At 41.5% G+C, this 12,326-nt stretch overlaps 1 protein-coding gene across 1 annotated transcript in view; it reads left to right on the top strand.

Annotated features, from left to right (window-relative positions):
• Positions 1-1,052: 1,052 nt before the first annotated feature.
• HIVEP1 (human immunodeficiency virus type I enhancer binding protein 1) overlaps positions 1,053-12,326 on the top strand; it is a gene marked incomplete at its 3' end in the record, with an annotated part of 36,025 nt that continues 24,751 nt past the window's right edge. The window contains 2 exon segments of the mRNA XM_009581636.1: positions 1,053-1,071; positions 7,948-12,326. The exon segment at positions 7,948-12,326 is cut by the window's right edge and continues 1,608 nt beyond it. Of these exon segments, the coding sequence (XP_009579931.1) occupies positions 1,053-1,071; positions 7,948-12,326 (4,398 nt within the window).

Below are 12,326 nucleotides of genomic sequence, written 5' to 3'. Positions count from 1 at the left end.
TATATATTCTTGATTCTCAGGGAAGAAACTTTTATATTTTGAATTAATGAGTGCAATCTCTCTGTATCTACCCTAGCTTCGCTCAGTCCAGAAAGCTATTCTGCCCTTTCAGCTTTAGTGTATCTTTGCGTGGTGAGAGAGGTGCTGAGATGTGGGGTCTGAGTAGCCTCTTCCTCGCTCCCACACCAGCTCTTCTCTCTCTCAGGCTGGTTTGAAATACAGGCAGGCCTATTATTTCAGGAAAATGTTACTCAAAGACAAGAAATACTTCTTCCTTTTCCCAGTGTTAGCTTCAAAGTGGCAATTCACTCCTGGTAATATGCAATCTACTGTTTCCTCTAATTCTATAGTTCAAACATTACATTTTGGAGTAAACTTGGTTAAATAATGTTTGCCTGTTCTTAACTATTGCTTGCTTTAGGTAGCCAACAATATGGGTATTTCTTGGAACGTATTTATTTGAAAACCTAAAAGCTGCATACGAATAGACTTAGATATAAAGCAATGCCAGCCACATCTGTAGTTATGGTAAAGCATCCAGTGGAACAAACTGAACGTTTTTAGATTGCATTGCTTTTGTGGAGGTCCCTGATAGTTTTGCCATCAGTGAGATGAAGTGTGCGCAGAATTTGCTGATGTGATTTGTTTGATGGTGGAGGTTAGGAATGGGAAAAGGAATTAAGCAACAAGAAAAATTGAAAAGCAGGATTCCTGGGAGATGCTATTCCCCGTGTAGCCAGAGAGTGTGTCATTGGTATGTATTCTGATCCAGATGACTTATTAAGATGAAGACCTATAGAAGCATGCAAACAGTGTATTGGGTATAAAGGTGAGCAAAAGTACTTTGCAGACCTTCAGCTTCATGTATTCCAATCTCATAACAAAGGAAATTGATGAAAACTGTGATAAAATGGCTTCTATTATAAAGTGACTAGATCTGGGGACAAGGGGAGAGCAGTGGATGTCATTTTTTACCTTGACTTTAACAAGGCTTTTGACACCGTCTCCCTCTATATTCTTGTATCCAAGTTAGGGTGTTAAGGTCTGGATAGATGGACAACCGGAGGAGTGGTAAGTCTGGTTTCAACAGGTACAAATGCGAAGCCCTGCACCCAGGCAGGAGGAGCCCCTGCAGCGAGACCGGCCAGGGACTGACGGACCAGGGAGCAGCTCTGCAGGAAGGCCCTGGGGTTGTGAGTGGGCAGCCAGCTGGGCATGAGCCAGCAGCACTCCTGGCAGCAGGGGAGGCCACATCCTGGGCTGGATGAATGAAAGCACGACGAGGAGATCAAGGGAAGGGATTATCTTCCCCTACCCAGCAACCCTTAGACCACATTTAGATACTGTGTCCAGTTTTGGGCCCCTCAGTGCAGGAGGAACATCAAAAACCTGGAGTCAGTTCAGCATTGGGACACCACAACCGTCAGGGCTGGAGCACTTGTCCCATGAGGAGAAGCTGAGGGACCGGGGCTCATTCAGCCGTGAGAAGAGGTGGGTTTTGGGGGGGTTATCATGAAGATGAAGTCCAACTCTTTCACAGTGGAGCATGGTGGGAGGATGAGAGACAATAGGAATAAGTTGAAACGAGAGGCGCGGACTGGCTTGTTCCCCATGAGGACAGTCAAGCAGTGGAAGATGTTGCTCACAGAGGCTGTGTAGACTCTCTCCTTGGAGGTTTCCAAGACCCTACTGGACAAAGCCCTAAGGACCCTGGTCTGACCCATAGCTGGCCCTGATTTGAGCAGGAGGTTGGACTAGAGATTTGCTGAGGTCCCTTCCCACCTGAATTGTCTTGTGATGTTATGAAATACTAATTTTTAAATTTGGGAAACTTACTTAGTGGTAGAGGTACTGGGAATGATTTCTTGGTGTATATATCAATATACATTTTCTCTACAATTACTTTTAATGTATGGACTTGAGATACACTGATTTTATGAGCTTGCAGGGTGTGTGATGGTAGAGAGCATTAAAATTTAATTTGACTTTACAAAAATGTATGCTGTCATTGAGGTTAATGGCACGACTCAAATGAGTTCTGGTACCACACATTAACACAGATGCACTTTTCCGGGAACTTGTGTTGGTAGGACTTTTGCTATTTTGGTTAATCATGAGAAATTATGCTAATAAAATAGTCATTCCAGTATGAAAACCTGGTGTGAAATGACCTTTAAAAGAGGACTGGGGAACCTCTCTCTTGCTGACGGCCAATACAATACCTTTTATGGGCCACATATCAACCCAGAGCTTAGTGTTGTCTGTTAAAAACACCAAGGAAAAATAATCATGTGTTTATAGGCAGTGTGAAATCATGAAACCGTACTTACCTTATCCATGCCTTATGGAATGGCCCAGTATTTGCTGATACGAACAAAAGGACAGACGTTGGCATAGATGAACGCTTGATCCAATCCCTATCAGACTCCTTTAGCCTTTGAATGTCACAGCTCCCCCCCACATGCTCTTTTTAAATTAATTGATTAATTAATCTGCTTTACGTGCAGATCGAATGGTTTTTAAGGGTCCGTTCTGTATATGTTTGGACTGGTGTTCTCAGCAATAAAAGCTGTTAAGCATAGATTAAGCCTACTAACAGGTTTTCAAATATCGCTGCTGGCTTGGAGCGCCCCAAGTTCCTTGACTTGCCTCCTGGCCTCTGAAACAGGGAGTGACCACCATGTGGCCATCTCCAGAAGTCTGAAGTTAGGCACCTGAAATAAGACTGTTAAAACTGTTGGTGATTGACTTTAAAATCCTCTCTATTTGTGCTTAAAATTAAGCACGGCGCTTAGGTTAATCTTGTTCAAATCTTTCTGTTGACTTTTTCACTGTGAACATTTTCATAATTGTATGTGTGGTTTATGTAATCAAGGTTTTTTTGTTCGGTTGGTTGGGGTTTTTTATGCTTTGGAAAAACTATAATTTTAGGAAACATATTTATGGCTGTACTTAACATGTAGGAGGCAGTATGAAGCTAAAGAGGTAATTTAATAAAAAATGAAAGTTTAGTTATTCCCGGCTGCGTTTAATGTAAGTTCTGGTGGCCTTACATTTGTCAGCAAGACTTATTTCTTTATCTCATAATCCTATTCTTTACTTATTCATGGAAACAGACCCAGTGGGGTGATTCATGAGCGCTTTCGATAGTTTTGGTGAAATCAAAACGAAATAAGTATCAGATGTCAAGAATAAGAACATTTTGAATATCTAAAGACACTGGGAAGCTTAGCTTTAATCAGAATAAGATCCTTACTAATGGTCTCTGTCTTTTGAAAAGCCTTCCACCTTTGAATCGCTACCATTGTTAGGTGTCAGAGTAACCTTTTAGCTGTACGTTTAAGACATCAATTAGTATTTGAGCACTTTCAGAAGAGACTTGACCTTGCTTGCCCTGGGAGCAAAGTACAGATTTAGGAGCTAAAGTTTAGGCACTTAGATTTGAAAATCTGGTCTCTGTATGTAAGCCTACAGTGATTTTTTTAAATTCTGCAACATAAAGTGAGGACGTGAGATGAAAATTGTGCCGTTCATTGGACTGTAGGGGCAGGTAGTGGTTGCTTGCTCCGTGTTTCACAGCATAGCACTGAGGGAGAAAGGAGCTTGGTGCCTTGCTTCGGTTCCCTCTTACTCTCTTCCTTCTTTTTTAAGTACAAGCACGTAGCTCTATTAGAAGGGAGAGAAGGAGAGTGGGTGTTATAATAACACGTAGGCTTTGAGACAGGCAGTTCTGAAAGTTACTTAAACAAAACCATTGAGATCATTTTGTCAAGACACTGTCTAGTTCACCAGTGAATGCTACGGAAGAAAAAATCAGATCGCTTATACCTTTCCTTTATTTGCTGCATGAGTTACTCTGCCAGATTGCTATCTACACCATCACACTTGTGTTCTTTTGCTCGATTTCCTGTGCAAAGTGCAGCAGAGAAATTGTAGGTGACCAAAGTCATGTTTAGAAACATCAGTTTTTCTTGTCATGTCTTGAGTGCAGAATTCATACTGAAGGAAAAGAATTTAACAGAGTCCTGATGGCAAAGCAGAACAAAGGCAACCAGGCAAAGCGTGAAAGAGATGCGCCCGTGTCCCTGGGATGTGAAGAGAGGCACTGAGCACAACAGCATTTTTACCTCTCCTCTTGGGCTGGGTAACTTAATCCTATTTGATGTAATACAGCTTATGAAAAAGATACTTTTTAGACATCTGACTGAGGTGACAGCACTTCTCGACAAGACCACTTCACCACCTGAGAAAAAGGGGAATTGCCACCGAGCGATGAGAAGGGCTTTATGATTGCAGAGGGAGGTGAGCAGGGTGCGTGGAGTGGCAGGGGGAGAATGAAAAGCAGATCGAGTTATTTTTTTTCCACGAGGATGTTTTTGCATTCTCTTTGTTCAGTGTCAGCTTCTTGATGTGAGTACACGGCCCTGGCAAGTTATCACACTCCTGAAAGTTTGTAGCTCTGAAAGGCAGTGGAGTGTTTAGCATTCTGGGACTGATGCTTTCCGCCAGTTTTGTTGTTGCCTCTGGAAATATTGATGCAGCTGATCTTTGTGCAAGCATGCAGCTGTAGATTAACAAACATGGAATGGAATATCTTCAGCATAGACTGGGAATACAAAAAGACTTATACAAAAGGAACAAAAAGCTAAAAATAAGTGAAACGAAGTTGTCAGGGATTCCTTTTTTCCCCAAATATGCTAGAAATTTGGTTGTTAGCAAACATAAGGTGAATATTTCCATTAATAATAAGGATTTCTAAATTATCCAGGAGTAAAGTAGAGCACAGAACATAAACTATTGTTAAGCCTTGTAAAGCCATTGTCAAGAAAGCACATTTTATAAGATTTTATAGACAGGTACACTGAAGCAAACCTGCGACTCCATCTCTGGAATCACAACAGATACAGAGTCAGAAATACAAATAAGGAGCTAGTTCTCATTATTTCTGTAGGCTGCAATTTTATTGGTATAGAAGCAGCACAATTAGTGGTTGTGAAGACTAAGGAAAATGACTATGTAATGCAAAGTTGCCTTTCTTTATTCTTTTTTCTTTCCTTTTCGATTTCCCAAACAATTTTTATGGTTTGGCATGTGTTGAACAACATTTTTAAAAAGTAAAGCGGTAAATAGATTATGGAAAATTCTGATCTTGTATTCATAATGAATTCATATTTTTAATTGCTTGATTGGTAGATTAGAGATACGCTTTTACTTTCTTTAAGGCTTTTGTAAGCCACATTACATCTGTGTTGGTTTCTGGTTCATTAGCATGGTGCAGGTTGATTATGCTTGTTCCTCTGTACTATATGGTTGAAAGCTAGGAATATTAGTTATTTAATATTCTGAGGCATCAGCACATCATTTGATTGTTCAATTACTGCAGTATAAAACACCTTAGCCTTTTTGTGTACGTTTGTCTGCTTGGATGTTCGCAATTCCTGGCGCTTTTATCTTCCTAGCTCTGTGTAATCTGCCCAGCTCTTCCCGTAGCACTCCGGTACAAACACTGGCAGTACGATCGGTGCGGAGGCGTGATTGTGATGGGATAAAAGCTGCAGTGTGTGCATAAAAGGAACAAAATTACTTATGCTCAATTAACGTGGCCATGCTTCTAAGAGATCACCAAACCATGGCTAAAAGCACCTTTTTATATAATTACCTTGTTATTTTCTCTTTGGTTCCTGTAAAATTGTTTTTTGTTGTTATTGAAGAAAAAACAATTACAGTAGACTATGAATTTTAAAGAAATCACCATTAATATTATTGATGATAACTTACTAGTGTAAGCCACTCATTTAATTGTGAAGCAATGGAAAGTACAAAACGTCGTAATGGAAGACAGCTCTGCTTAGAATATGTTAAATCCAGCCTAATACTAACACGTTTTGGTGATAAAGCAATAAAGGCAAAGTTCATTTAAAGGTTAAGTGAACGATTACTGCAGAAATTTCTTTCTGGATGCACAAGAGGAGCGTGAAGTCCCCATAACTAGCATTCGGAGCCAGTAGTTCTGACAAGGGATTCTAGCGTCCCTTTCATGGGACTGCTGAATGTGACAAAACAGTCTCTTACTCTTAACGGTTAAACTTCCTTCTAGTAAGGCTGAGAGAGGAAAAGGTCAGGTTCTGCAGAACTTCCACGTTTGCAATATATTACGTGTGATGCGTAGTCTTTAATCTTTCAGTTTGCAAGGAAATCTCCAGAATATCCATTCACCCTAAATGAATATATGTGTACATTAAGTTGGCTTCGAGTTGGAAACGGGATTTTGAACTTCCAAGTACCTGGCATTAGCACACATCCCAGTTAGGTTATGCTCTGGCATGGAGAAAACGTCTTCTCGCCTTTCTCTTCTACTGGTCACTTCCTGCTAGACAAGCTTTAGGCATTGCCTGGATTTCCTTAACGTGGAGCAGGAATTTCACCCTGGATTCATCATCTCCAGTATCTCCTGTCAGATGCTCACTATGCATTGGCTTTCCTCCCGCCGCAGTATAGAAGCCAGCTGGTGTTTCTGCAGGAGGATAGTCTTTGTGCCACTCAGAGGGGGCCGTAGGGTTGATGGGTACTGGGAGCTTTCTCCACTTACCTTCTTATGAAGTTGACTGTTAGAATTTTGTCCCTTTATACCTTTTCTTAAGGCTTTTCTTTACCTTGAAGTGCACATAAACCTCTGTTCCTGAGTAACTCTGTGCAGGTGAACGTACTACATGGAGTTACTCAGTACTGCTTCCCAAAATGTGTATGCAGCTGAATCTTTTCAGAGGCATCAGCCCTCCAGTCACATCAGATTCTTCCTTTGCTTTGAATATTGGCAATCAGATGAATATGGGTCTGGCTAACAGCCTAATGAATGAGTTGTAAAAGCTTAAGAAAATGAATTTACATCCATTTAATATTTGGCTTCCTCTGCACTACCAGTGATGGTAGCTGAGGCTGTGGCTAAGACTGAGTGTATGTTAGGAAAGAAGTAAAAAAAAAAAAAAAAAATTTAACTAACAGAGTAAATATCACACTGTTGGGGTAAACAAAGGTGTGTAACATCAGGTATCTATGAAAAAATAAGCTTGTAAGTATCAACACTGAAGTTCAGTCTACTTATATGTATTTTTCGTTATAGAGGAAATTGGACTTTGTACAAATATAAGTACTTGCTACAAAATATTCTGCTGAATAATATTCCGATTCATTTGCTCTTCACTACACCCCTGAAACTCCGCATGCATACCTGCTTAAAATCAGCACAAGTGTAGCTAGTAATGAAATAATTCAAATTTAGTTTATTTTGTTTCATGATGCACAAATAGAAAATCATTTAAGTGTGACTGATTTTATTCATCTGCAGTAGTTGCTCATCTGAAATGCTATTGAAGTTCAGTAATTGGAGCTCTGAAATACAGTATTTGACAGATGGTGTGGGTGGTTGTGCCATTTCCATGATAAATCTACTTACAAATATAACCATGAGGAAGTTGTCATCATTCCTTGACTACTGCAACATATAGATGGAAAAAGTGACAAACACGACATGAAAACGGATTTGTGTCTTCGTTCTTCATTTTCCTGCTATAACGATTTGAATTTTTAAACAAGTGCAAGAGAGGTTTCTTTTTACTTTATCTGAAAAAGAGTTGCTATAAATGCTAAAATATTCTTTCAGTAGCCTTTCTTTTCTTACATTTCCTTTGAAGCTTTTCCTATACTGAATTACTTTTGTAATGTCTTACAGCATCAGTTAGAAAGCATTGCTCTTTTTAGATGAAAACAAAATAGATCTTCGCTAAGATACATTTACTGTTAAAAAAAAAATTGGAGGCTGGAGAAATGGACAGTCGTGTTGCCCCAGGGCTTATTGTTGAAACTTAGAGATGATAAAATGGTATAAATAAAAATATACTGCATTATCCAGTTTTAATATTCTTTTTTGTTCTCTTTGCGTTTTAATAGAAATCACCGATGCTGGTACTAGAGGAACCCAAGATACAATTAAGGGTGTGAAAAGAAAAAAGATTGTGACTGAAAACCATCTGAAAAAAATACCAAAATCGCCTTTGAGAAGCCCCACCGAAGCCAAAGTTAAGCAAAAGGTAGACCCTTCACCGCTAAAAGCTCTTCCGGATGCCTCCGAACACGCCACAGCACAGGATCACCTACCCGTGCAAAATGGAAATCAATGTACCAAACAAAATGGGGGAGCGCTTAGTAGTGAGATAAGTGTTGAAACAACCAAATCTGAGACATCAATGCAGACAAAGCTTTCATTGACGCATCAGTCCTTGGATTTGGGTAAACAGGCAGTGGAGGATACTGATGCAAACCAACTGAACTCACCAGAGAAGAAGTCTCTCTCAAACTCCCCATCAAGTAAAACAAAGACTGACAGTAATGAATGTATTAATTTTGTTGATTGCAGTTCGTCATCCCCATGTACACGTACTGCATTTGATGTCTTATTAAAAGCTATGGAGCCTGAACTGAACACCTTAGCACAAGAGTGCCCCCCCTATGGGATGCAGATAGAGAAATTGAGACCAAATAAAACTGTAAGCACCTCTTCTAGTCTCACGTCCAATACAATGAGCGTCCAAAATCAGTCTGCTTTGTCACAGCGTGAGTTTGCAACTGGACCTCACTATTACCCGTGTACGCTAAACAATGTGCATGTAGCAACAACAGCCAAGACTGGACAAGCACAAGGCCAATCAGTTTCTCGTTCACAAGACCTTATTACTAAAACCAGTCAACAAAATCACCAGGTTGTTATGTGTCCAAGTTTCACTAGATCGCTGGTGCAACAGCAGAGTCAAGAAAACCCCAAGCTCCAGCAGATATACAGCATAGCAGTAACTTCGTCTGTCGTTCACACCTCATCATCCACTGTAACTCAGGTTTTTCCTCAAAACCAGTTAGTAGCTAGTTCGTCTTCACCTTTGTCAATTAGCACATCGAGTTCAACACACTTGTCTATAGGTCCCATGTATAATTCGGCCCAGATAGCATCAGTTGTAAACCATGGTGTAGAACAAATATGTAACCTCTTGAAAGACCAAAAACCTAAAAAGCTAGGGAAATACGTCTGTGAGTATTGCAATCGGGCCTGTGCCAAGCCCAGTGTTCTCCAAAAGCACATCCGATCCCATACTGGAGAGCGACCGTATCCTTGTGTGACGTGTGGGTTTTCATTTAAAACCAAAAGCAATCTGTACAAGCACAAAAAGTCTCATGCACATGCTATCAAACTTGGACTTGTCCTACAGCCAGATTCAGGTGGCCTCTTCTTATCTCATGACTCGGACAAAGCACTTAGCATTCATTCAGATGTGGAAGAAAGCGGTGAAAGTGAAGATGAAGGCACTGCTGATGAAAGACAAGATGATCAAGAACTGGAACCTGCACAAATAGCGAAAGTCATTTCTAGTGCAGAAACGTTACGGAAAGGAAGCCCTATTCCATTAAGCAACCCAGATTGTATACCAGATGACTCTTCGTTACATGATACCGAACCTCAAGTAAGGGCAGCTTTACCAAAAGTCGTAGTTCATCCTGTAAATGTTTCTCCATTAAGGGCCGATAGCCCAAAAGCAACAGAACCAGCACCCGAGCTTGCTGCAGCACAGAGAAAAGGAGATTTTAAAGTGACAGCTCTTCAGTCAAAATTAACACATACAGGCTCGTTCAAGGAGAATGACATAAAGCAACATCAGAAAGTAGAAATGAGCCTATTAGAGGAACAGCTGGGATCTGCAGTAGGAGCGGTGCATGCTCAGCTCCAGAGACAACAGGCAACTGATGGTTCCCAAGATCAGCAAGGAAAATGTCTTTTGAGCCCTAGAAGTTTGGGTAGTACTGATTCTGGTTATTTCTCTCGTTCTGAAAGTGCCGATCAAACAATGAGCCCACCAGCTCCTTTTGTGAGAGGACTGCTGACCTCTGAGAAAGATCCAAATAAAAACCTGCCCTGTGTGCCGCGAGCAAGTGGTGTGGTAGCATCAGTGGTACAAACTGTTTGTGCCGAAAAAAATCTGATTCTCTCTGGCCAAATGCGACCTCCCATGGCAACAAAAACCCTTGAGGAGCGTATCTCAAAATTAATTTCTGATAATGAAGCTGTTGTGGATGACAAACAGTTGGATAGTGTGAAACCAAGAAGAACATCTCTTTCAAGAAGAGGAAGCATAGATTCACCAAAATCCTACATATTTAAGGATTCTTTCCAGTTTGATTTAAAGCCCATGGGAAGAAGAACTAGCTCAAGCTCTGATATACCAAAGTCTCCTTTTACACCCACTGAGAAATCAAAGCAAGTTTTTCTTCTTTCTGTACCATCCCTTGACTGTTTACCTATAACACGAAGTAATTCCATGCCTACTACCAGTTACTCAGCAGTACCTCCAAATGTAATACCTCCCTCTCATCCCCTTCGAGGCAGTCAGTCATTTGATGATAAAATTGGCTCTTTGTATGATGATGTTTTTGTATCAGGACCTGCTACTCCACTGAACCAAGGTGGACATCCTCGGACCCTTGTTAGACAGGCAGCAATAGAAGATTCTTCTACTGGTGAAAGCCAAGTTCTTGGACCAGTGCGATCTGTAGAAGAAAGTTATCTGGGGTGTAATTTATCAAATGAATCTTTATTGCAAAGGAGTAAGTCCCTGGCACAGGGATCAAATTTAGAAAAAACAAAGAAGTCCCCTCAGGTGCGAGGAACGATGTTCGAATGTGAAACCTGCAGAAACAGATATAGAAAACTGGAAAATTTTGAAAACCACAAGAAATTTTATTGTTCAGAGTTGCATGGACCTAAAACTAAAGCAGCAATCCGAGAGCCTGAGCATAAAACTGTTCCAAACAGTACACAACCTCAAATTCTACACTACAGAGTCACTACTTCAACTGGCGTCTGGGAGCAGACGCCCCAGATAAGGAAAAGAAGGAAAATGAAAAGTGTTGGCGATGACGACGACCCACAGCAAAATGATACGAGCATACCATCAAAGAATGCAGAAGGTCAAAGCAAGCCAGCAAATTGTTCCAGCCTGTCAAAACACAGTGTGGCGACAACAGTGGTAGGATCACAACAGCCAAGCAACCTTCTACTTCAGAGTTCACAAATTCAGCTTGTGGCTCGCGGCACAGATCAGACTACTGAGCCAAAGATGGCTGCGCTCACTGAAAAGCAGGCAAGTTCAGTTGTGCAAGAAAAGGTGGAGTTGAAAAGACAAGGGACTGGCATTTCAGTAATACAGCACACCAATTCACTGAGCAGAAATAGCTCATTTGAGAAATCAGAGTCGTTTGAAAGAGTATCACCAGTTTCCTCTCAAGAGCCCAACAAGGTTGCGAAGCACCGCTCCTTGAATACAGTTGTAATCCAAGAGGATAGACACTGTCATCTGAACACTCCCCAGCATCATCAACCCCTGTCGTCAGAAGCACCTAGAGGGGAAGTTCAGGGAAGCCAAATAGTTTCCAATGAGAGAAGCGTACCGCTTCAGCCATCAAGACTTGTTCGCCAGCATAACATCCAGGTTCCTGAAATACTGGTCACAGAAGAACCAGACAGGGACCAAGAAAACCAATGCAGCGATCAGGAAAAGACAGAAAGGTTTAATTGGCCACAGCGCAGCGAAACGCTGTCAAAATTGCCGACAGAAAAGCTTCCACCGAAGAAGAAAAGAATTCGCTTGGCTGAAATGGAGCATTCATCTGCCGAATCAAGTGTTGACTCCACGCTTTCCAGAAGCCTAAGTCGGGAGAGTAGCTTGTCTCATGCCTCCAGTTTCTCGCTCGATAAAGATGAAACTTCAAAGGCTGAGAACCCTTCCAAAGCAGAGCCTGTTAGTAAGTCGTCAGAGTTCCTCATGATTCCCGCTGGCTCGCATTCACTGGCTGTGCCTGGCCCTCATTACCGGGAAATGAGACGTGCCGCCTCGGAGCAAATCAGCTGCACGCAGCCATCAATGGAGGTTGTGGACTACAGGAGTAAGTCTTTCGACTGTGGAAGCATGTCTCTGTCAAAACCTGCTTCGCTCGTAGAGATAGCCGCTCCAAAAGTGTCGTCTGCAAATGGAGTTGCTGGACATGTGCCTCTGCTAGAAAGGAGGAGGGGGCCATTTGTGAGACAAATATCTTTAAATATTGCTCCAGAAAATCATCAGCCTCAAGTTAAATCGACTTCTTCATTTCAGACAGCTCACGCTATGGATGCGCCCACAGTGCCATTGCACAGGCTGCAGACCTCCGGCAAATCTTCAGTGGAGTTTCCTTCAAGTACTCAGCATTCACAGACTCACTCCAGGCCTCACTCAGCAATTCAAAATTGT

Source organism: Fulmarus glacialis, unplaced genomic scaffold (genome assembly GCF_000690835.1).
Source record: "Fulmarus glacialis isolate BGI_N327 unplaced genomic scaffold, ASM69083v1 scaffold23007, whole genome shotgun sequence".
Classification (NCBI taxonomy): domain Eukaryota; kingdom Metazoa; phylum Chordata; class Aves; order Procellariiformes; family Procellariidae; genus Fulmarus; species Fulmarus glacialis.
This window is presented reverse-complemented; position numbering and strand designations above follow the sequence as displayed.